General features: G+C 39.9%; 1 protein-coding gene across 2 annotated transcripts in view; it reads right to left on the reverse strand.

Annotated features, from left to right (window-relative positions):
* PCDH15 (protocadherin related 15) overlaps positions 1 to 22,961 on the reverse strand; it is a 2,659,104-nt gene that overhangs the window by 1,758,751 nt on the left and 877,392 nt on the right. For both annotated transcript variants that reach the window (XM_073548247.1, XM_073548246.1), the window contains exon 7: positions 14,484 to 14,600. In XM_073548247.1, the coding sequence (XP_073404348.1) occupies positions 14,484 to 14,600 (117 nt within the window). The remainder of the gene's footprint in view (positions 1 to 14,483; positions 14,601 to 22,961) is intronic.

Consider the following 22,961-nt stretch of genomic DNA (forward strand, 5'->3'; position numbering starts at 1 on the left):
TATTTAAAAAAAAAACTGCTAGAAATATTAGGAAACAAAAAAAACCCATAAACATTAGAGTTGGGCACATAATTTTAAATCTATTTTTTCCAGCTTTGCTGAATTTTCCTCCAAAAAGAGTTTGGTGGTGAATAAATTTGCCACCAATTGCAATTCTAAAAAGACTGTTACAGACCACATATTATATGTATAACACTCTTCAGTCATCTAGAACTAAACTGAACCCATTTTGAGCTCCTCAATGTAATCAAAGCCTTATTAATGATAAATTCACATCAGCCTAACTGGCTACTGGAAAATGGATAATAACCAACACTAACCAACAGCAGTATTCAAGTGGAATGTGTGAGCATAATGTTAGGCTATAACAAAAAGGAAAAGTGTGCAAAAAAACAACCATTTTTTTGCAACCTTCGCAATTTGTAGGTTGTGGTAAAAGTACTAGTAAAATGGAGATTTTTCTTTTTGCTTTAAAAAGACATGGCTTAACTGTCTCACAATCCAAGAAGCATAATTTCTGTGACTCACAAGCCTTGGCTTCAGGATTTTAATTTAGGAGCAAAATTAGCAATAAGGAGTTTAATATTGCCCTCCATGTTTACGGTATTTGACAAATAGAAAAAAGGCTGATATTAATGTGATATTACTGAAATATATTACAGATCAATCAGTCTTGTAAATCAGCACTGCAGTAGTTGACCACAATCAGATCAAGCCTGTTTCTATCTCTAAATGGAATGAACTGTGGGCTCTGACCTCCTATCTCTAGGCTGGGAATTCCTAAAATGGCACTGCTTGGCCAGCTGTTGTGAGCTCATTTTCGGGTTTGCCTCTGGCTTCTGGTAAGGGTTATGGAGCTGGCTGTGCTGACAGAGGAGTAGTGAGTTCTCTATCTGGACTCCCTCTGTTGGTGAAGGGAGGTAATGAAGCTGATCTAAATGGCAGAGACTGGCCACCTGAGGAAGAGGACTGAGATTGGACATCAGGAGTTTCTGATTGGATTTAAGGCAGCCGACTCCATAGTTTCTTGCTGGTGATTTTTCCTGACTGTGGCTCCTGGTTTCCAGTTTGGTTCCTGCCTTCCTAAAGCTAAGTTTTCTCAGCTATTGCTCATATGAGTTTTTGTCTGGTTTACTTAGTTTTTGTGTTCAGCCAGCCCTGGCTGGGACTGGGCTGAATCCCCATTTTTGTCTCTGATCAGTTGATCTCTTTTGCTCTGTCTTCAGAATATACCTGAGTGCTGATATAGTGATTTGAAGTCTAGCGACTTCAGGGCCTTTTTCTATCAGACATGTTGGACATTCTTTTTGGCAGGGTTTTTTGCGTGATTGCAGACAGCAGCTTTTCTTTCCTGTCCTTTCTAGTTAGCGAGGGCCCCATCGTTTGCTCAGCCTATCTTTCTACCTGTGTCTGTGTTTTCATCTTGTTTCACCGACAATACATGTTGGGGGCTGTCTATTGCTTTGGGGTCTGCTCTGGGGCAGTTTAGATTTTCCCTTTCTTTATTTAGGCTTATTTAGTTCTCGGGCCGTGATGAGGCGTCTAGGACCACCATAGGCACGCTCCACGGCTACTGCTAGTTGTTGTGGATAGGATCAGGGGTCTGCAATCCGCTAGTTACCAACCTCTCCGGTTTTCTGGGCTTAGCTTGCTTTTTGCTTTTTCCTCCTCGGTGACTCATTCATAACAGCCAGCCCCCATGTTTTATACTGGCAATGGTATACCATAATAATTAGCTGGGATAGAAGTGATGTGATGTGATAACTGCAGATTATTATTGGGAAGTTTAGGTAGCAGCATCTGATGTCAATAACCCTTTTGTTGAGTCTTTAGCTGTGTGTAAAAAGTCACTAGACACTTTTTTAGAATCCTCGCAATTTGAATTGCAGAGTATTAAAATTTGTGGGGACCTGCAATATTGAGTAAATTCATTTAAAAGTTCACCCTCCACAGATCGATGCGCTCATCTCTAACAGCCTCCTCTTCTTCTTTCCCTCATAATTCATCACTAATGCAACCCACATGTAACCAATGCAGCCAATTGCTGGCCTCAGCAGTCACAAGCCATCATACTGGCATAGCTCCCATCACTGACCATTAGTGCCAGTAGCATTGCATGTTACTACTTAATCATGTGGCAAACTGCAATGATCACTTGCCACCTGCTTGCAAAGACCAGGAGGACCACTTAAACCAAATTAATAATGCCATTGGTCATAGTAATACAAACAATGAATAGAGCTGAAATTGAACCCAAACTGAATTGACTCTTTTCCCTTATTAAAAAACTGTACAGGACTTCCATTGTAGAAAAATTGTATTGCTTGCAGACATCAGGGTCACAGAAGAGATGTCAAAGGGTAAAACGCACTATGTCTTTCTTTCCTGGGAGGTCTATTTTAAGCTTTGCCACAGGCCCCCAATCTTCTATGTATATAATCAGTAGAAGAAGGTAGAAGGAATAATTATCTCTGCATTGTTTATTGATACAATATGATTTGCATAATAGAAAACCTGTCAAATGAATCAATTTGCATTAAAGCTTAATTTTTCCAGAGCAAAAAAATCTCATTTCATTTTAACCAGTTCCTTATTTCAATACATTTATTTACACAAAATAAAATAAGTTATTACTACAACAAATATGTATTATAGGCTACTTCTATTCTTATGTGTCATCAAAAACAGGCAAAATTTTCTATCAATTGTTGCGTTTTTCAAGAGTTCAAATTTTCCACTTGACACACCACCTTCTAAGCTATCTACTATTGCATTTCATATTAGTTGCGTTTTCCAAAACTAATTCTAGTAAAATGCATCTAGTTTCCACACTACAGGTGGCTTCCATATGACTGTAAAAGGAGCACAAAACCACAACAACTTAGTATAGGCACCTTTAAGAAATGAACAACTACGAAAGGTGATGTAGATAAAATATGCAAGTAGAGATGATCGAACTTCTTGAAATTCAAATCAATCAATCAATCAATCAAATTTATTATCGCCAAGTACATATTACATATATACAAGGAATTCTTTGAGGCAAAGAGGCAACATAATATATAACAACAGATACAACAAGTAACATCTAACAAGACAGATACAGTATATAGTCTACACATGACGATTTAATTGTTGAACAGAGAGTGGATAGAAGCTGTTCATATGGCAGGTGGTGCTGCATTTGGGGACTCTGAAGCGACGTCCTGAAGGGAGTAGTTGGAATGAGGAGTGTCCCGGGTGAGAGGGATCGGATGAAATTTTCAATGCGTGGGATCGAATACTCTTATCATAAAGATCCTGGATTTTAGGCAGGGGGGAACCTATAATTCTCTCTGAAAGTCCTTTGTAAGCGGAGTTTGTCATGCGCAGTGGCTCCCCCATACCAGACTATCAGAGAGGAACAAATCACAGATCTGATGACAGCATTAAAGAATAAGATCAGCAGATTCTTAAAAAAAATTCGATCACTCTCCCGAATTTTCCACAAAAACTTTTTTGTAAAAGAATTTACTCACGTTGAGCTTCAATACTACAAAACCTCCATATATTGCATGGGGTGAGCTGTATTTACAAACTATTTTATATTACTGCAAAACCTCTAATTGCTCTAAAATTATGTGTATAACACTTGGTGTTCTATTAGGATTGTACAGAACCTATTTTGAGTTCAAGCACTTCAACAATCTGGCTAGTGGAAAGTGAATTATAACAGCTATATCTGAGTGACATGTACATGTCTAATATTGGACAACTGCAAAAAAACAGTACTTTGGTGATGGTTACTATATCCATTATAATAAGTGTGATAATTTAGGACATATTTTGTGGGTGTATTGTGGTCTCTGTTAAAAAAGGAAGTATGAAAAAAACATTTTTGACAACACGCACATTTGAGAAGTAGACGGTGAATATACAGCTCTGACAAAAACTAAGAGACCACTTTCAAATGTTCAGCTTGTCTGATTTTTCTCTTTGTAGGTATATTTTTGAGTAAAATGTAAATTGTTCTTTTAGTCTATAAACTTCTGACAACATGTCTCCGAATTTCAAAGCAAAAAATGTTGTAATTTTTTCTGACAAAGAAAAATGTTAAAATTTTTTTTATACAACCCAGTGCTTTCAGACCTTAAATAATGCAAAGAAAACAAGTTCATAATCATTTAGAAGCACCAATACTAATGTTTTAACTCAGGAAGAGTTCAGATATCAATACTTTGTGGAATAACTGTGATTTTTGAAAACAGCTTTCAAGCGTCTTGGCATGCTTGCCACCAGTCTTTCACACTGCTTCTGGTTCAAAAATTTAAGCAGTTCTTCATTATTTGATGGCTTGTGACTATCCATCATCCTCTTGATTACATTCCAGAGGTTTTCACTGGGGTTCGGATCTGGAGAATGGGCTGCCCATGACAGGTGTTTTTATGTGGTGGTCTCTTCATTTTTGCCAGAGCTGCATATGCACAGTGGGGAAAATAAGTATTTGATACACTGCCGATTTTGCAAGTCTTACCACCTTCACAAAATGTAGAGGTCTGTAATTTTTTATTGTAGTTACACTTAAACTGTGAGAGACAGAATCTAAAAATGAAAAAACAGTTAATCACATTGTTTGATTTTTAAATAATTAAATTTCATTTTATTGCATGAAATAAGTATTTGATCGCCTAGCAACCAGCAAGAATTCTGTGTCTCACAGACGTGTAAGTTTTTCTTTAAGAAGCCCTCCTACTCTGCACTCATTACCTGTATTAATTGCCCCTGTTTGAGCTACTTGCATAAGAAACACTTCTCCACACACTCACTCTCCAACCTCTCCACCATGACCGATACCAAAGAGCAGTTTAAGAGCAGTAGGGACAAAATTGTATACCTGCACAAGGCTGGGATGGGCTACAGTACAATAGGCAAGCAGCTTGGTGAGAAGTCAACAACTGTTGGCACAATTATTTGAAAATGGAAGAAACACAAGATGACGCTCAATCTTCCTCTGCTTGGGGCTCCATGCAAGATTTTGCCTAATGGGATAAGGATGATTCTTAGAAAGATCATGAATAAGCCAAGAAGGAGGACCTGATCAATGACCTAATGAGAGCTAGGACCACTGTCTCAATGATTACTGTTAATAGCACAATACACCATCATGGATTAAAATCATGCAGGGCACGCAAGGTCTCCTGCTCACCCCAACACATGTCCAGGTCCATTTGCAGTTTGCCAATGACCATTTGGATGATGAAGAGGAGGCATGGGAGAAGGTTATGTGCTCAAAATGGAACTTTTTAACATCAACTCCACTCGTGTTTGGAAGACAAAGGATGAGTACAATCCAAAGAACACCTTCCCAACCGTGAAGCACAGTGTGGTAAACATCATACTTTGGGGGTGCTTTTCTGAAAAGGTGACAGTATGATTGAACCTTATTGAAGGGAGGATGGATAGCATCATGTATCGCAATATTTTGGCCAATAACCTCCTTCCCTCAGTAAGTGTTAGGCGTCGGATTTCTGCATTTACTCCACAGGGATCCAGACCCTCACATTCTGCAGTCTCCTGCTGTTTATCTACTGCAGAGGAGATTGCAGAGGAGATTGCCTTGCAGCAAATCTCTCCTAAGGCTAAGTCCTTCTGTCCTCCTACTGAGCATGCTCATGGGACGATCTCCCATTGGAAATTGGGAGTCATGTGCTTAGGTCCCGCTCCAGATCTCATTGGTCCATCTCAGAGATCTGGAAGCTTGCGAAAGGTCCCGGCTGCTATAAAAGGCGCGCATGACTGTTCCGCCATGCGCTAGTATAGACTTACTTGCTGCTGTGTGTATGAGGACGGATGTATGATTCTGGTGAATGACTCATTAAAAAACCCCTTCCCTCTGATATTACGTATGTGGTTAGGGACTGAGTTAGAATCAGCGCCAGCGCTCCTCTGCTGCAACATCCACAGCTGCTAGAGTCCGACATTGCACTTGCGCCTTAGCCCTGTCGTTTAGCATTAGTGTCCATGCCGTGCTGCAGTTGCAGCCCCTTTGCGTCCGCAGTTGCGACGCTCCACACATGGTAGGTCTAGACAGATGTAGTGCCGCTGTCTTGGGCTACTCCTGTGACCTGATACCGTGTGCGCGTTTTTACTGAGTACTGTGACCTCAACAGCCTCAAGTCTCTTGTGTTTGTACTTAATTGGCATCTCTGTGAATTAACTGAGATTGCTCTGCGCATCTGGGTGAAGTTTAACCGGTGCGCATTTCCGCCATATTGCTCCTGCCACCACTTAGCAGAGGTTATATTACCTGCTGCACGGTGGACCCCGAGCGGCGAACGCACTTTTTTATTATTTTTATTTAGTGCGTTCCGCCGTTCCAAACAGTAAGAGCATTGAAGATGGGTCTTGGTGGTGTCTTCCAGCATGATAATGACCCGAAACACACAGCCAAGAGAAGTAAGGGTAAGTGCACACGTCGCGGATTGTGCTGCTGATTTTACCGCGCGGATTTGGCTAAATCCACAGATAAATCCGCAGGTCAAAAGACCTGCATTTTATCTGTGGATTAGCCTGCAGTTTTCCCCTGCAGTTTGACACCTGTACAATGGAGCAGGTGTGAAACCGCTGTGGATTCCGCACAAAGAAGTGACATGCTGCAGATTGAAAACCACAGCAAATCCGTGCAGAAAAATCTGCAGCATGTGCACTGCGTTTTTCATTTTCCATAGAAAATAAAGGTACTGTACAACACAGCAGAATCTGCTGCGGATCTGCAGGGCCAAAAATGCTGCGGATCCGCAGCAGAATCCGCAACGTGTGCACATACCCTAAGGAGTGGATTCATAAGAAGCATTTCTAGGTTCTAGAGTGGCCTAGCCAGTCTCCAGACCTGAGCTCAATAGAAAATCTTTGGCGGGAGCTGAAACTCAATGTTTCTCAGCGACAACCCTGAAACCTGAATGATCTGGGCATCTGTATGGAGGAGGGAGCCAAAATCCTTGCTGCAGTGTGTGCAAACTTGGTCAAGAACAACAGGAATTGTCTGACCTCTGTAACTGCAAACAAAGGTTTCTGTACCAAATATTACATTCTGTTTATCTATTGTATCAAATACTTATTTTATGCAATAAAAATGCAAATTAATTAATTATGTAAAAAACATACAATGTGATTCTCTGGATTTTTTCTTTGTGATTCTATCTATCACAATTGAAGTGCACTTATGATAAAAAATTACAGATCTCTCCATTCTTTGTTGGTGACAGAACTTGTAAAATAAGCAGTGCATCAAATACTTATTTTTCCCACTGTATATCACCAATATTACAATTTATCCTACCATGATTACATCAAATAATGTTACAATGGATCAGCTGCATTTATTTTTACCTATTGTACAGTATAAGGAACGCTTTAAAGCTTCTGGGTTATATTATTAAGCAACTTCTATAAGCTTTGGCAATCAGTTACTACTTCAAGAGAAAACCACATCTATCCACATCTATTTAGTAGTAAATGCTATGTATTTTAAGTGAACATATCATAAGAAAAATGGCCTTTTTTATAACTTCTATTCATTACAAAAAAATTTTCAGAAGGCACATTATCATCACAGGCAGGATTACAATGACAAGTAACTCCTCTTTTTTCAATAAAGGTGCTGTTACTGCAGTCTTTCACAGATTAATGAATTCACAGTCACATAACTAAACAACCACAACAAATTACTATCCAACTTGAATTTTTGACTTGTTATTCACTGGCTCATTACAACTCCCATTTTCAATGTGCCTTAGCACTACTGAATTAGGACAGCACAATTCAATGTTGGACTTTTTCTGTCCCTATGTGAAACAAGCTGTGTGCTCTGATCTCTTATCGTTATGCATTAACATCATAACATGGTGCCGGTTAGCCAGCTCTCTTTTCTACTGGATGCGATCGCCTCCCGATTGGCTGGGCTAGACGTTGTGATGTGATAGCATTATGAATAAACATGCAAAACACAAGACGTTGAGACACCATCACATGTTTGTCAACGCAAGCAATGACTAGCCTGGTCTTTCCCCGGGAAGGAACAACCACGGGAAGGGCAGTCTCCAATGAAGGAAACCACCTATGCCAAAACATGTTATCCATCCACAGACAGCTGTTTCGGGTTATTGCCCCTCATCAGTGTGGAGTAGGAATCTGGCCAGTAGGAGCAATGCCTAGTAGAAGGCTGTGAAAAATGAGGATGAATGAACTCATGGAGATCAACATCCAACACTGTGGAGACACCATCACATGTTTCTCAACGCAGTGATTCCAGAGCAATGCCCCCATCCCTTATGGGAAATATGTAAAAACATGCAAAACACAAGCCGCGGAGACACCATAACATGTTTCTCAACGGAAGCAATGACTAGCCAGGTCTTTCCCCAGGAAGGAACAACCACGGGAAGGACAGTCTCCAATGAAGGAAACCACCTATGCCAAAATATGGTATCCATCCACAGACAGCTGTTTCAGGGTATTGCCCCTCATCAGTGTGGAGTAAGAAACTGGCCAGCAGGAGCAATGCTTAGTAGAAGATGGGGTCAATGGGGGCATTGCTCTAGAATCACTGCGTTGAGAAACATGTGATGGTGTCTCCGCAGTGTTGGATCTTGATCTCCATGAGTTCATTCATCCTCATTTTTCACAGTCTTCTACTAGGCATTGCTCCTACTGGCCAGTTTCCCACTCCATACTGATGAGGGGCAATACCCCAAAACAGCTGTCTGTGGATGGATACCATGTTTTGGCATAGGTGGTTTCCTTCATTGGAGATTGCCCTTCCCGTGGTTGTTCCTTCCCAGGGAAAGACCTGGCTAGTCATTGCTTGCATTGAGAAACATGTGATGGTGTCTCCGCAGCTTGTGTTTTGCATGTTTTTACATATTTCCCTTAAGGGATGGGGCATAGCTCTAGAATCACTGCATTGAGAAACATGTGATGGTGTCTCCGCAGTGTTGGATGTTGATCTCCATGACTTCATTCATCCTCATTTTTCACAGTCTTCTACTAGGCATCGCTCCTACTGGCCAGTTTCCTACTCCACACTGATGAGGGGCAATACCCCAAAACAGCTGTCTGTGGATGGATACCATGTTTTGGCATAGGTGGTTTCCTTCATTGGAGACTGCCCTTCCCGTGGTTGTTTCTTCCCGGGGAAAGACCTAGCTAGTCATTGCTTGCGTTGAGAAACATGTGATGGTGTCTCCACGGCTTGTGTTTTGCATGTTTTTACATATTTCCCATATGGGATGGGGGCATTGCTCTAGAATCACTGTGTTGAGAAACATGTGATGGTGTCTCCGCAGTGTTGGATGTTGATCTCCATGAGTTCATTCATCCTCATTTTTCACAGCATTATGAATAGACCTGCCTGGCAGCATGTGACTTCTTAAGCCATGTATAAAATGGCGCCTTGCATTTTTTTGAGGGTGGGGTACAATCAGTGCAAATCAAATCGCAAACTGATTGAATTTGCAAGAACCTGCAAATGGAGTGGATTTCTTTTTCAGTGCATGAAGACTGTTGGTGCATGGCTTGTTTTTATCTGTATTTTTATTTTATTTTACAGTACCTCCAGAAGGTATTTATCTCCAGTGATATGTATACTGGAGGACCAAAGACAAGGACAGTTGCACGTAGCAATAAAGACTGAATCTTTTTTTCTTATTCAGAAGCTATGTCGCATGAAAATTAAACACAATGTAGGTGATGTTGTTTTGCCAATGTGCACTCTGAAACACTGTACTTTGATTGCTACCTGTCATATTCTGTATCAGAAAATTCCTTCCAGCAAAGGGCCTTGAAGTTGCACAAATATCAAACCTTGTCCATCTTTCTTTCCTTTTGAATAATACTTCCTTTAGAGATTTTTTTCATTGTACTGCAAAGTTAGATGAAATTGAAATTCTCTTGCTATGAAGAGAAACATGCTACTAACAAAGGCATACAATGACTAGATCTGTACAAGAAGAATATTAGAGGAGTGGCTCAGTGGATGGCAATTTGATATTTCAGGCAGGAATTTATTGAGACAAAAAAAACTTTTTACGCTTGTCAAGCACTCAAGCAGCACTACACTATAAGGACAAAAAGCATAAGGATATAATTCTTGATTCAAGCTTTTTGTTCAGTTCCATCAACTTCAACCTATAATCATACAATCTGCGCTTACAAACATTTGAGAAAGAATGGCTCACTGTAAAGAACTCACTGATACCAGCCTGTAATAAGATGTCATGGCTAAATAAATGACTTAAATGGGTGGTGCCACACCAAAAATGCATTTTCTAGTTAGCCTTCTTTACACCCTAACCTTTTTTGTAATGAGCTTTATTAAAAAACACCCTATACTTCTCCCTATCTATTTAATCTCTAAATGTGTTTTTTTTAAGGCCCCGTCACACAGCGATTTCGCCAGCGAGATCGCTGTTTTTGTGACGCCACAGCGATCTCGCCAGCGAGATCACGGTCTGTGACGTATCAGCGACAGGCCCCTCTGCCGGGTATCGCTGATCGCACTCCATCTTCCTGGGCCATTTTTTGATCATTGGTCTCCGGCTGGCCAGCACGCATCACTGCATGTGGCAGCGAGAAACCAGCGATCAGCGATGCTGGACGCTGGTTTCCGAGGTAAACAGCGGGTAACCAAAAGCCGCGCAGCTCTTAGATACCCGCCATTTACATTGGAAACCAGCATGCTCGCTGGTCCTGATCGCTGGAGGGGCTGTCTATGTGACAGCTCACCAGTGATCAGCCTAACAATGTCCCAGTGATCCCATCCATGTCGGATCATTGGTGGGATCGCTGGGACATCGTTATGTGTAGCGGCCGGGGCCTTTACTGTACTTCAGTGCAGAGAGGAGTTTCAAACATGAAGTCACAGGAAGCTGGGGCTGCATTCAATCCCTTCAGCATCCATTGCCCTTTCTGTCAAAGCAGATGCCATCAGGGGTTGAGATAGAAGCAGTGAGTGACACCACCGGCACCCCATAACTTCTAGCACCATTGTCAAATGAGTCTATATTAGAGGGCGGTGATAGAAGAAATAAGTGACACTAGCACTGCCCCCGGATGATGATTTGACTGTGGGCAGTGCAAGAAGGTGTGGGGCAACGCTGGTTTCCCTCATTTCTTCTATCTCCACCTCCCTGATGATGTATTTTTTCACAGAAGCTATGGCAGTTGCGGAGACAGAAGCAGAGAGAGTGTGCTGCTTTCACATCTGCAACAACATCCATCATCCAGTATCCAGGAAGTCTTAATAGTAACTGCAGCGCTACCCAATGATGACATCCTGTTCTAGGAGGGGCTACTGACACTGCTGGAAGTGAGTTATGACTCAGCCTCCTGTAACATCATGCTTAAGACTGCTCTCAAATAAAACATCACAAGAAGTATAGTGAAATAACACATTTAGAGATTATATAGTTAGGGAGATGTGTATGGTATAGTGGAATAAAGCTCATTATAAAAGTTGTTAGGATGTAAAGTTAGATAGCTAGAGAGTACATTTTAAGTGCCAGACCACCCCTTTAATGAATTATCTTTATTACTAAATATATGACAATTAAACATAAGTTGTACAGTTGAAAAAATAGTTGAAAAAGTGTTTAGCAGCAAAACCAAGTCAGCCACGAAGTGGAAAGCCACATAAAGTTAAAGAGTGGGGTTCCGAGTGCTGGAGTGCATAGAACATAATGGTCACAATCACTCAGTTGACTTCATTACAACCAAGTTACAAACCACTTCTACTATAATAACATCAAGTTAAAAACTTCATGAATGAGTTTTCAGGGTGAAGCAGTTGCATGAAAGTCTTATGTCATCAATCACTATACAGTCAGGTAACATAGTACAAATAATTCTGCAACTTATCTATGGAGCTAAAACTTCTTCCCAGAAGAGATAAAGCTATTAGAACTTGTGACAAAGTCACTGGCAAAAAGCTGAAGGGGAGATATATTTCACTGAGGCTATTAGCTTCTGTGATTTAAAACCCATAAGTTTGCTATAGCACACTAGGTATTAAGAGGGGTAAATCGGCCATTTTAACGGCTTGGTTTTTGTGGACAACCATAAAGTGGGTGGGAGGTTGTTCACCTTATCTCCACTCCAGGGTATGGTCTGGGGCTGAAATAGCTGGCCTTCTGAGGCATTCAGAGTTTGGTCAGACTAGAGGTTGGAACTCCAGTTCTAGTTGTCCCGAAAGTCGAACCATTACATGTGAATTTTCCTGAATGGGCAGATCCCCGCTACAACACGGACTGTGCTTCATGTTATGTTTTGTTTTTCCTTAGACCAGAAATGGCTTGTTAATTTTTTCTAACACTGCACTGGCTTATGCAGCACCCTTAATAAACTAGTGAGAGATTTAAAGAGACAGTGTTCCTGTGTCTACACCCGTGTGCAGCCGACAGAGCTGATCTACCACAAGCTATAAATGGGGGAAAAACTCTATATTTTATATCCTACAGAAATAAGGAATTGATGACCTCAATATGAGACATATACCTATTTATTAAAAAACAATGGTGAGTCCACAAACTGAAAAACACACTGTAGCACAATGTGTGGTCAATAAGTAACAGCGTAGCCAAAAATTAGTTCAGACGTGGTTATATACAGCTGTTAGTAGAAAGCTTCACATTATATAGGTTTCAGGGGGGTATGTATATGTATATGGTGTGGATGCAAAGTGGTCCCCATATAATGGCCCAGGTCTCCTACAACTAATGCAACTTCCAAAGAATCAAAGTACAAAAAAACTAAGGTAAGTAAAAAGCAGCAAAGAAAAGTAGAAAGGGAAACCATGCATGAGTATAAAGTAGCATGCTTACCCATGTAATGCAATGTGTGTACATTTAGTCTCAGGGGTGGTGAGGGGGCTACGTTTACACACTGGCACCTTTTATGCATACTACTTTATACTCATGCAGTTTCCCTTTCTACTTTTTTTACTGATGTTTACTTTTGTTTTTATTTTTTCTTTTTACTTTATGCTTCTTTAGAAGCTGCACTCATTGTACGAGCCCTTGGCCATTATATGGAGACCACTTGTTGATCACACTATATACATATAGTAACTTCACAGAAACCTAAATAATGTGATGCTTTTTACTTCCAGTGGTATACAACCATGTCTGAACTAATTTTTGTCCCACTGTAAAAGACAAAAAATAATAAAACACAATATTCCTCACCTGTCTGATGATAATCTATTAATGGCCATTTCCCGTGATGATCCAGATGATTTGGAGAGCGGTCACTTTAGTGATGTGACCCCTTTCCACGCCAGTAAGAAAACACTGAGAAAGGAGCATGATTACGTTGCTGCTGACATGAGAAAGGTCACCGGAGTTCATAGCTGATAAATCTCAGTCACCTCAATTACGGCCTAACTCGCATCATGGGAACATTTTCACGCAGCATTTTTTTAAACTATTCATTTAAATATTTAAAAAATATGGTGTGAGAACCCCTCTGTTTTTGATAACCAGCCAAATTAAAGCTGGAAGCTGGGGGTTGCAGCCCATCGCTCTCAGCTTTATCTGCACTGATTATCAAAAACAGAAGGAAAACCACGCCATTTTGTTTTAAATTTATATATTTATTGCGCAGTCATCAGCTTGTGATTACTCTCAACTGCCTCGCCTGCTATAACTGCTATCAGCAAGAGCAGGTGTAGGATGATGAGAGTAGTACTTTAGTCAGCCTACACCTGTGACTGGGGGCAACCTTTTCACTGCCGGTCACAGATGCTGGCTCACATGCTGTTGTCTGACAGCATGGCAAACACAGAGCTCTGACCAGCAATAACAAACTTACCACTGATCATAGCAACCCTTGTTTCTCACGCTGTCACACAGATGACCGCATGGGAAACAGTGAATTGGACTTCCCGGAGAAGTCTATGTTCAGGGTTCGTGCACTAACACTAGGTGTTTGGTGCAAACCCCAAACTTTTCTGTTTGGGTTCGCTCATCACTAGTCCTTATTTCAGTAGGACAAATCCATTTTGATGTTCGATATTACTTATTTGGACAATGGTTCTGTTTTCTGTTTGGAGATTTAGTGTAACTCTATATTAATGCTGATGGATTTAGAATGGAAGGTCCTAAAAGCTTTTATAGGAGTAATGTGTATAGGAGTAATGTAACTCAATACTTATGCAATATGATCATATAGAGTACTGCATAATAACATGAAGAGAATTTAATTGCACTCAAGTGAGTTATAGGGACTCGTTAGGGCTCCCTAAAAGTAGTCCCGCATTACAAGTACTTCATATTAGTTGAAGGACTCAGTAGATATGTTGCATGGCTATCAAGGAGCTTCAAGGTATGCAATTATTTAAGCAGAACTCAACTACAACCTAAATCAGTAAAACCTAAAGATGTCATCCTTTGTGTCCAAGAGTTACAATGATCAGATAATACCTTTTCGTCCTGTTTTGCAGTTTTACTTACTGTATCATTGGGGTTGTAAGTGATGAAATATTCAATTTGACCATTAGGACCATCATCTATGTCCGTAGCACCATTAGTTGTAAAGTCAGTAAAGATCGTGGTACCAACTGGTGTGAGCTGAAAAATAAGATAAAATAATTTTAGTGGCTCAAACTCGAAATATACCCAACAAATAATATAATGTATAAATTACACTCCCTGACAAAAGTTATGTCGCTTATCCATGTTATGTAAATAAAAGCTTATAACCTGACCTTAAATTCATCCATTGGTTGTATAAATTATTCTTTTGAAAGCTGAAACCATCCGAATTGTGGTTTCAGTTAAGAAAATAAATTGGCATCAATGCAGAAATATTGATCATTTAATGGACACAGAATGGTCAGATTTTGGCAAGACAAAAGTTTTGTCGCCTTGTCATATAATGCACCCAATCCTAGTTTACATCTTCACCTGTGATCAGTAAATGATCAGTTAATTAGTGGGTGTGTATAAAAAGAAACTCAGCACCCCAGACCTTCACTTGAGCTGCAACTTGAGCTCTGACAACATGCCAAAAATCCACCCTGCGACCAAAGCCTGGATTATCAAGAGGCTGAAGACCAGATCCACTGCAGAGGTGGCTGGCACCTTTAATGTGTCTCAGCGTCAAGTACAAAGAATTAAAAAAAAGATTAGAAGAGACTGGAGATGTGTTTGACAAGCCCAGGTCTGGCAGACCCCGCAAGATAACTACTCAGGAGGAATGTTTGTTGGTTAGAAAATCCAAACAAAGCCCCTCTTCCACTGCAGCAGAGCTCCAACAGGCCTGGTCACCCCAAGTCCCTGTGTCAACTAGAACAGTTTGTAGGATTCTGTCTCAAAATGGCCTCCATGGTTGAATCAGTTCCCAGAAGCCAGCACTAAGCAAAAGGAAAATAAAAAAACCTTTGGCACTTGCAAAGTCCCACAGCCTTCTAAACAGATGGATGCTGGAAAAGTGGTAGATGGTGGATTTCTCTGATGAATCAGCAGTAGAGTTACACCACAGCCACGGCAAATACTGCAGGAGACCTACTGGAGCCCGTATGAATCCAAAATACACCCAGAAAACAGTTAAATTTGGTGGTGGAAAGATCATGGTCTGGGGTTACATTCAGTATGGGGGTGTGCAAAGCATTCGCAAGGTGGAAGGTAATATCAATAGCCTAAAATATCAAGAAGTATTAGCTACCTCTTATATTCCAAATCATAAAAGGGGTCAAATTCTGCAGCAGGATGGTGCTCCATCTCATACATCTATCTCTACAACAAAGTTCCTCCAGGCAAAAAAGATCAAGGTGCCAAGCCTGGCCAGCCCAGTCACCAGACATGAAAATCATGGAGCATGTTTGGGGTAGGATGTAAGAGGAAGCTTGGAAGACAAAACCAAAGAATCTAGATGAACTCTGGGAGGCATGTAAGACTGCATTCTTTGCTATTCCTCATGACTTCATTAATAAATTGTATGAATCATTGTTGAACCGCATGGATGCAGTCCTTCAAGCTCATGGAAGTCACACAAAATATTAAATATGACTCTAATAGCACTACAACTTCATTCACCAATGTTATGCAACATATATTTGTATTTTACGGTAATTATTTGTTATGATTCAGTCACCAAGGAGGATTACTAAGGAATTAGCTTTGCAACCAGGAATCCAGAAAGGTTGGCAACTTAGCGGATTGCAGACCCCTAAACCTAACAGCACAACTAGCATTAGCCGTGGGATGTGCATACGATGCCCTAGACACCTCGGCACAGCCAAAGAGTTAACTAAGCCTAAAGCAAGAAAGGGGAAAGCTAAACTGTCCCAGAGTAAAACCCCAAAGGAATAGATAGCCCCCAAACATATATTGACGGTGAATCAAGATGAGGCACAAACGCAGACAGAAAATAGAGTGAGCAAATGATGGGGCCCAAACTGTCTAGATAGGACAGGACAGAAAAGATACTGTCTGCAATCACGCAAAAACCCTAAAAAATCCAACAAGTCTGATATACAAAAACACTGAGGCCACACGACCTCACCCCCGCTATATCAGCATTCTGGAGTGAACTGGAAGCAAAGCAAAAGATGCATATGTAACAGGGGATTAGCACTACTGAACAGAATGACATAAGGTGTGACATATGAGCGGGGTCCAGCACAAATCCCAGCAGGGAATAATGCTGGACCCATACAGCAAAGCAGAAAGCAGAGAAAGGCAACAACTATATCAAATGCAAAAGGTTCCAGCAAACAAATAACTTATCTGAATGATGCAAGACCAAGGAGGGGAAAAAGCAGACTTCACAATGCACAGGAAGACAAACAAATCTCCAGCAGCAACTGAAGGAAGCTTGCTTAAATCCTCCCCGTCTGTAACCCCTGACTTCCAATCGTCTTCAGGTGAGACACTTCTGTCAATACGATCAGCTCCACTACCCATAGCAACCACCAGAGAGAGCCCTGACTCAGAAGTCAGATCAAGAGAGTTCATAGCATTATTTGTTTGAATATCACATTACTTTCTTTGGTCGACAAAACTTTTGTCTTGCCAAAATCTGATCATTCTGCGTCCATTAAATGATCAATATTTCTGCATTGATGGCAATTTATTTTCTCAACCGAAACCACATTTCGGAAGGTTTCAGCTTTCAAAAGAATAATTTATACAACCAATGGATGAATTTAACGTCAGGTTATAAGCTTTTATTTACATAACATGGATAAGCGACATAACTTCTGTCAGGGAGTTTATATACTATGTATATATGATAAAATTTATATATATATAATATATTTTAATTATGGACATCATAGAGAAAGACCCCTTTTATGAGCCAGAAAGGAGAACTTCCCTCATTTGAAAGCATTCAAGCCATCACCACTGGATGTCTAAAGGATGCTCACTAGCCAATGGATGTCATCAAATCATTATTATGTAAATAGTCTCTTCACAAAAAAAAGCAAACTGGGACTGTAGTGCAACATATTAGAAATGGTAATCCAGAAAGTCAATTTTGACTCTTTACATAGTCTTGTCACATGACTAAGCCAAACCAGAATCACAATTCTCATGTAAATGTTTCAAGTCTTTTGCCCTTAATCAGTGCAAAGCAGGAGAACCAATTTGGCTTGGTGAGAGGTTTTGATAGGTGGTTTAATGATTAAAATTTCCCCTTGTAGAGGGTGGCTATCATAAGTCTTAGGCTGGGGTCACACTGGCGAGGAATACAGCCGAGTGAGAGGCGCTAAATGCACGCATTAGACACGGACCAATGATTCTCTGTGGGGTCCCTCGCACCAGCCGTATATTTCTCATCCGTATTCTACAGTCCGTGCCAATTGCAGCATGCTGCGATTGTCAGCGTACTACGGCTGTAGTATGCCAATGCAAGTCTATGGGTGCGCAAAAAATACGGATTACACACGGACCACACATGTGACTTGCGAGAAATACGCACCCGGTGTCTTTTAGCAAAGCCGGCAATTCAGTGCCACACTCACACTGACAGGTTTAATAAAGAAACGAAAGAATAGATATAAACACATAGAATACATATATATATATGCATTCTATGTGTCTATATCTATTATTTCGTTTATGTTAGAAACCCTGTCATAGGGCTCCATTATATGCCCACTTTGCAAGGCGGCGAGAAAATCTCGCCATACGGATTGCATACGGATGCCATACGGATTACATACGAATGCTGACATGCGCAAAATAAGTGACCACACCTGGCTTACGGATGACCTACGGAGCACTGTTTAGGGTCATTCATCCGTATTACGCATGTAAACTACGGACCGTATTTTGCGCAGGTTAGTGTGACTCCAGCCTTATGAGAAATCTCTATATAAAGGTTTAGGAATGCTGCCCCTATAAGTGAGATTAGAGACTATGTAAAAAGGTTAATTACATGGCCTGTAAGTCTCTTTACACCAACTTGGCACTCCTCACAAACTACTATTGACATTATGGATGTCTCTATTTATCAAAATTATGGTTCGTCTACAACATACTAATCAATTGTTGGGAGCAGCAGTAAACAACAATCTCTTGATTCTTGTTATGCATCCTGTGTATTGAATACATTTTCATTGTGTAAGACAAATTAAATTGACAGCTTTTGAAAATAACATAAAAAACACTGTGTTTGTAACTGAAAATTATCAATAGTGGAAATACACCATTTTAGATTAGGTAGTGAAATATACATCCCAAAATCAAGTACATTACAGCAAATTTTAAACCTTGACATTTAGAATCAACTCCGGGCAGTGGACTAGAGCAGAAACCAGCAAAAGCTATTTCATCGAACAGTGGGAAGTCGTAGGAAAAACTATTATGTTTTGAAGATAGGCTATGAAATCTGTGTTCTCAATGCATCGAGCATGAAAAGCAGAGAAGAAAAAAAAGAAAAAAAAAAACAACCTCACCCCAATATCCTCTAGGAAAGTGGATGTTGGTTTAACAAACATTATTAGCTTTTCAGCAATAGCATTTGCTAAATTTCCGAAAGTTAAAATATGTAGGCGTTATAAAAGCAAAAATAAAGTTAACATTTTGAAGACATTAGTATGAGTACAAAATACTGCAGAATGGGGAAATGTGTTTTGTTCTCCAGCATAAACCCGTTATTATGTGTTTTATTTTGTGTTTGTTTCTTCATTACTTTAATGTAGTTATTTGTTAGAAAAGTAAAGTAATTGCCATTATAGTTTATTACGTGATTCTTAAAAGTAAAACGTACCCAGAATTTCTGCTAGAGATCGTATAATCAAAGCAGGGATATGGGAAATAATTTATATGACTGCTAAAGGGAAATGTTCACTCTAATATTATTGTAGAAATATATTAACTTTGTGCGTAATGAGATTTATATGTATACTTGTTAGCATTGTTTTCTTCCATTAAAGAAGGGAACTAGATATAAAATTACTAATGGGCTACATCCGCTGCATAATAGTATGCATTTTGTCATTGCCGAACATATCTCCAGTGCTAGGCCTGGTGTTCGTGATAGTGTCTCGGGAGCAGCATGTTGCTCTTGATACCCTTGCATGGGACTCCTCACTACGTCACATCAGTTCATGATGAAAAACAGTATATACAGTGCTATCAATTAAATAACAAGAATAAAAGAGATCCATACTTAATCTACATTCACTGTGTCAATCTTATTGAGAGAAGAAGGAATAAATCCTTATATTAACTCCTTAATAGAGTGCTCAAGTGCATTCCTTTGCAACCAAAAATGTATATAAAATAATTGCATCTTGCAACAGTATATACATCTGACAGTTTTTTGTCGGCTAATATTAAAAGGAAGATTAGGTATCTCATGTCTCGCTATATCTTCCTACAAAACCAAATTGCCTAATCCCACCAAACCACTAACAAAATCGAAAGTGGATCAGGACACAGCTTATGATTGAGAACTGCCGCTAGCAAACTTAGCACTTACTTTCAAAGATATACAGTACGCTACAGAATTTTTATGGAAATTAGAAAACATACCTCAGGCTATCTACACAACTAAAGTAGCCAGTGAAATCTAGAAATATAATTACTAGCATTAAACTTCAAGTAAGATTATGGATTTACTTTAAATACTGAAAGAAATGGCTTGGTTAAAAAAAAGATACTGTTATTGAGGTGCCATACTGCAGTATATCACATTTCTCTCCCATTTCCTATGCACTTCTGCACTGTAGTAGTACACCACACATTAATTTAGACTTTTACATCCATATCTGCAATGTTGAACTCTAACCTCCTATTCCTAGAATATAAAACCATAAAATTGCATCTGATTTCACTGAACTCATTTTTTATAGTGGCTGTTATAGTCCCACCTAATTGGTGGTGCTAGTGTGATAGTCGCAATGCATTGTGGGTAAGCACACATGGCAGTGCCTGACGTCATTTAGGCCCATGTTTTGGCTGATGCAATCTTCTTGCAGTATAGAAAAAGCGCTGAGAAGTTTTTAAAGCAATCTATGTGAATCGATTCAAAAATTGCTTGAATTTGCAGATGAGTCAATACTAGTGATGAGCGAGTGTGCATTTTGGTGCTCGATCGAGTACCAAGCAGTGCCATATATCTCTTGGTGCTTGAGTCCCTTTTTGATCTGAGCCATGCCACACTGAAGCCAGAAGTTATCTTTCTCCACCATAGAATCATAGAATCATAGAATCATAGAATCGTAGAGTTGGAAGGGACCTCCTGGGCCATCTGGTCCAACCCCCTGCTCAAAGCAGGATTCGCTAAATCATCCCAGTCAGATGTCTGTCCAGCCTCTGTTTGAAGACTTCCATTGAAGGAGAACTCACCACTTCTTGTGGCAGCCTGTTCCACTCATTGATCACTCTAACTGTCAAAAAGTTTTTTCTAATATCTAATCTGTGTCTCTTCCCATTCAGTTACATCCCATTGCTTCTAGTCTTTCCTTGTGCAAATGAGAATAAAGTTGATCCTTCTACAATGTGACAGCCCTTTAGATATTTGTAGACAGCTATTAAGTCTCCTCTCAGTCTTCTCTTTTGCAAACTAAACATTCCCAAATCCTGCAACCTTTCCTCATAAGACAGGGTTTGCAGACCGGTCACCATTCTGGTCGCTCTTTTCTGAACTTGCTCCAGTTTGTTGATGTCTTTTTTAAAATGTGGTGCCCAAAACTGGACACAATATTCCAGATGAGGTCTGACCAAAGAGGAGTAGAGGGAAATAATGACTTCACGTGATCTAGACTGTATGCTTCTGTTAATACATCCTAGAATTGCATTTGCCTTTTTTGCTGCTGCATCACACTGTTGACTCATATTCAGTCTGTGATCTATTAGTATACCCAAGTCTTTTTCACATGTGCTGTCACTTAGCCCTATTCCTCCCATTCTATATATGCTTTTTTCATTTTTATTGCCCAGATGTAGTACTTTGCATTTCTCCCTGTTAAAAACCATTCTGTTAGTTGCTGCCCACTTCTCCAGTTTATTTAAATCTTTTTGAATCCTGTCTCTCTCTTCTCTAGTATTAGCTATCCCTCCTAGCTTTGTGTCATCAGCAAATTTAATCAGTTTACCCTCAATTCCTTCATCTAAATCGTTGATAAAGATGTTGAACAATACAGGGCCAAGGACAGAGCCCTGTGGTACCCCACTTGAGACATTCTTCCAACTGGATGTGCAGCCATTTACGACCACTCTTTGGGTCCGATCACTAAGCCAGTTATGAATCCACCTAACAGTTGCCTTGTCCATTCCATACTTAGTCATTTTTTCAATAAGGATTGTATGAGAGACTTTGTCAAATGCTTTGCTGAAGTCAAGATATACTATATCTACAGCATTTCCTTGATCCACCCAATCAGTGATACCGTCATAGAAGGAAATTAAGTTAGTCTGACATGACTTATTAGTTAGAAACCCATGCTGACTCTGTTTAATCACTTCATTCTTATCCAGGTATTGACATACATGTTGTTTAATAATTTGTTCAAAGATCTTTCCTGGTATAGAAGTCAGACTCACCGGCCTATAGTTGCCTGGGTCCACCTTCTTCCCCTTTTTGAAGATAGGAACAACATTTGCTCTTCTCCAGTCTTCTGGCACTTCTCCTGTTCTCCAAGAATTTTCAAAGATTATGGAGAGGGGTTCAAAAATTTCTTCTGCTATCTCCTTCAGTACTCTGGGGTGTAATTCATCTGGACCTGGAGACTTGAATTCATTTAGGTTAGCTAAGTGTTTCCTCACTATCTTTCTGTTTATAAATATCCTGGATTCTTCTATTCCCTTAATATGACAGTGAATAACAGTTGATGTTGCATTTCCTTTCTGAGAGAAAACAGATGCAAAATAGGAATTTAAAAGTTCAGCCTTCTCAACATCCTGTCTTACCATTTCATCATTTTCATCCTGTAAAAATCCTATAGCATCTTTGACTTTTCTTTTATTTTTGACATATCCCCAAAATCCTTTATTATTGCTTTTGACATCTCTTGCAAGCCTCAGTTCATTTTCAGCTTTAGATAATCTGATTTGTGCCCTGCAGGTTCTGCAGACAGCATTATATTCTTCTTTAGATATGCCTCCCTCTTTCCATTTTATAAACATTTTTTTCTTCCTTTTTAGCATGTGCTTAAGTTCTGTGTTCATCCATCCTGGTTTCCTTAAATGCTTCCTATTCTTCCCTCTTTTCGGAATTGTTAACAACTGTGCTTTGAGAATTTCATTTTTCAAGATTTCCCATCCTTCCTGGACATTTTTGTCTTTAAGGATATCCAGCCATTGGATCCCTCCAATTCTCTTTCTGAATCCCTTAAAATCTGCCTTTCTGAAATCTAACCTTGACGTCTGAGTCTTCACAGGTCTTCCACCTCTAGTAATCCAAAATTCTAAAATAGCATGGTCGCTACCTCCTAGGGTCCCAGCCACTTTTACCTCCTCAACCATTTCCTCCCTGTT

The sequence above is a fragment of the Dendrobates tinctorius genome, unplaced genomic scaffold (genome assembly GCF_039654945.1).
Source record: "Dendrobates tinctorius isolate UK_male_01 unplaced genomic scaffold, ASM3965494v1 ptg000156l, whole genome shotgun sequence".
Lineage (NCBI taxonomy): Eukaryota > Metazoa > Chordata > Amphibia > Anura > Dendrobatidae > Dendrobates > Dendrobates tinctorius.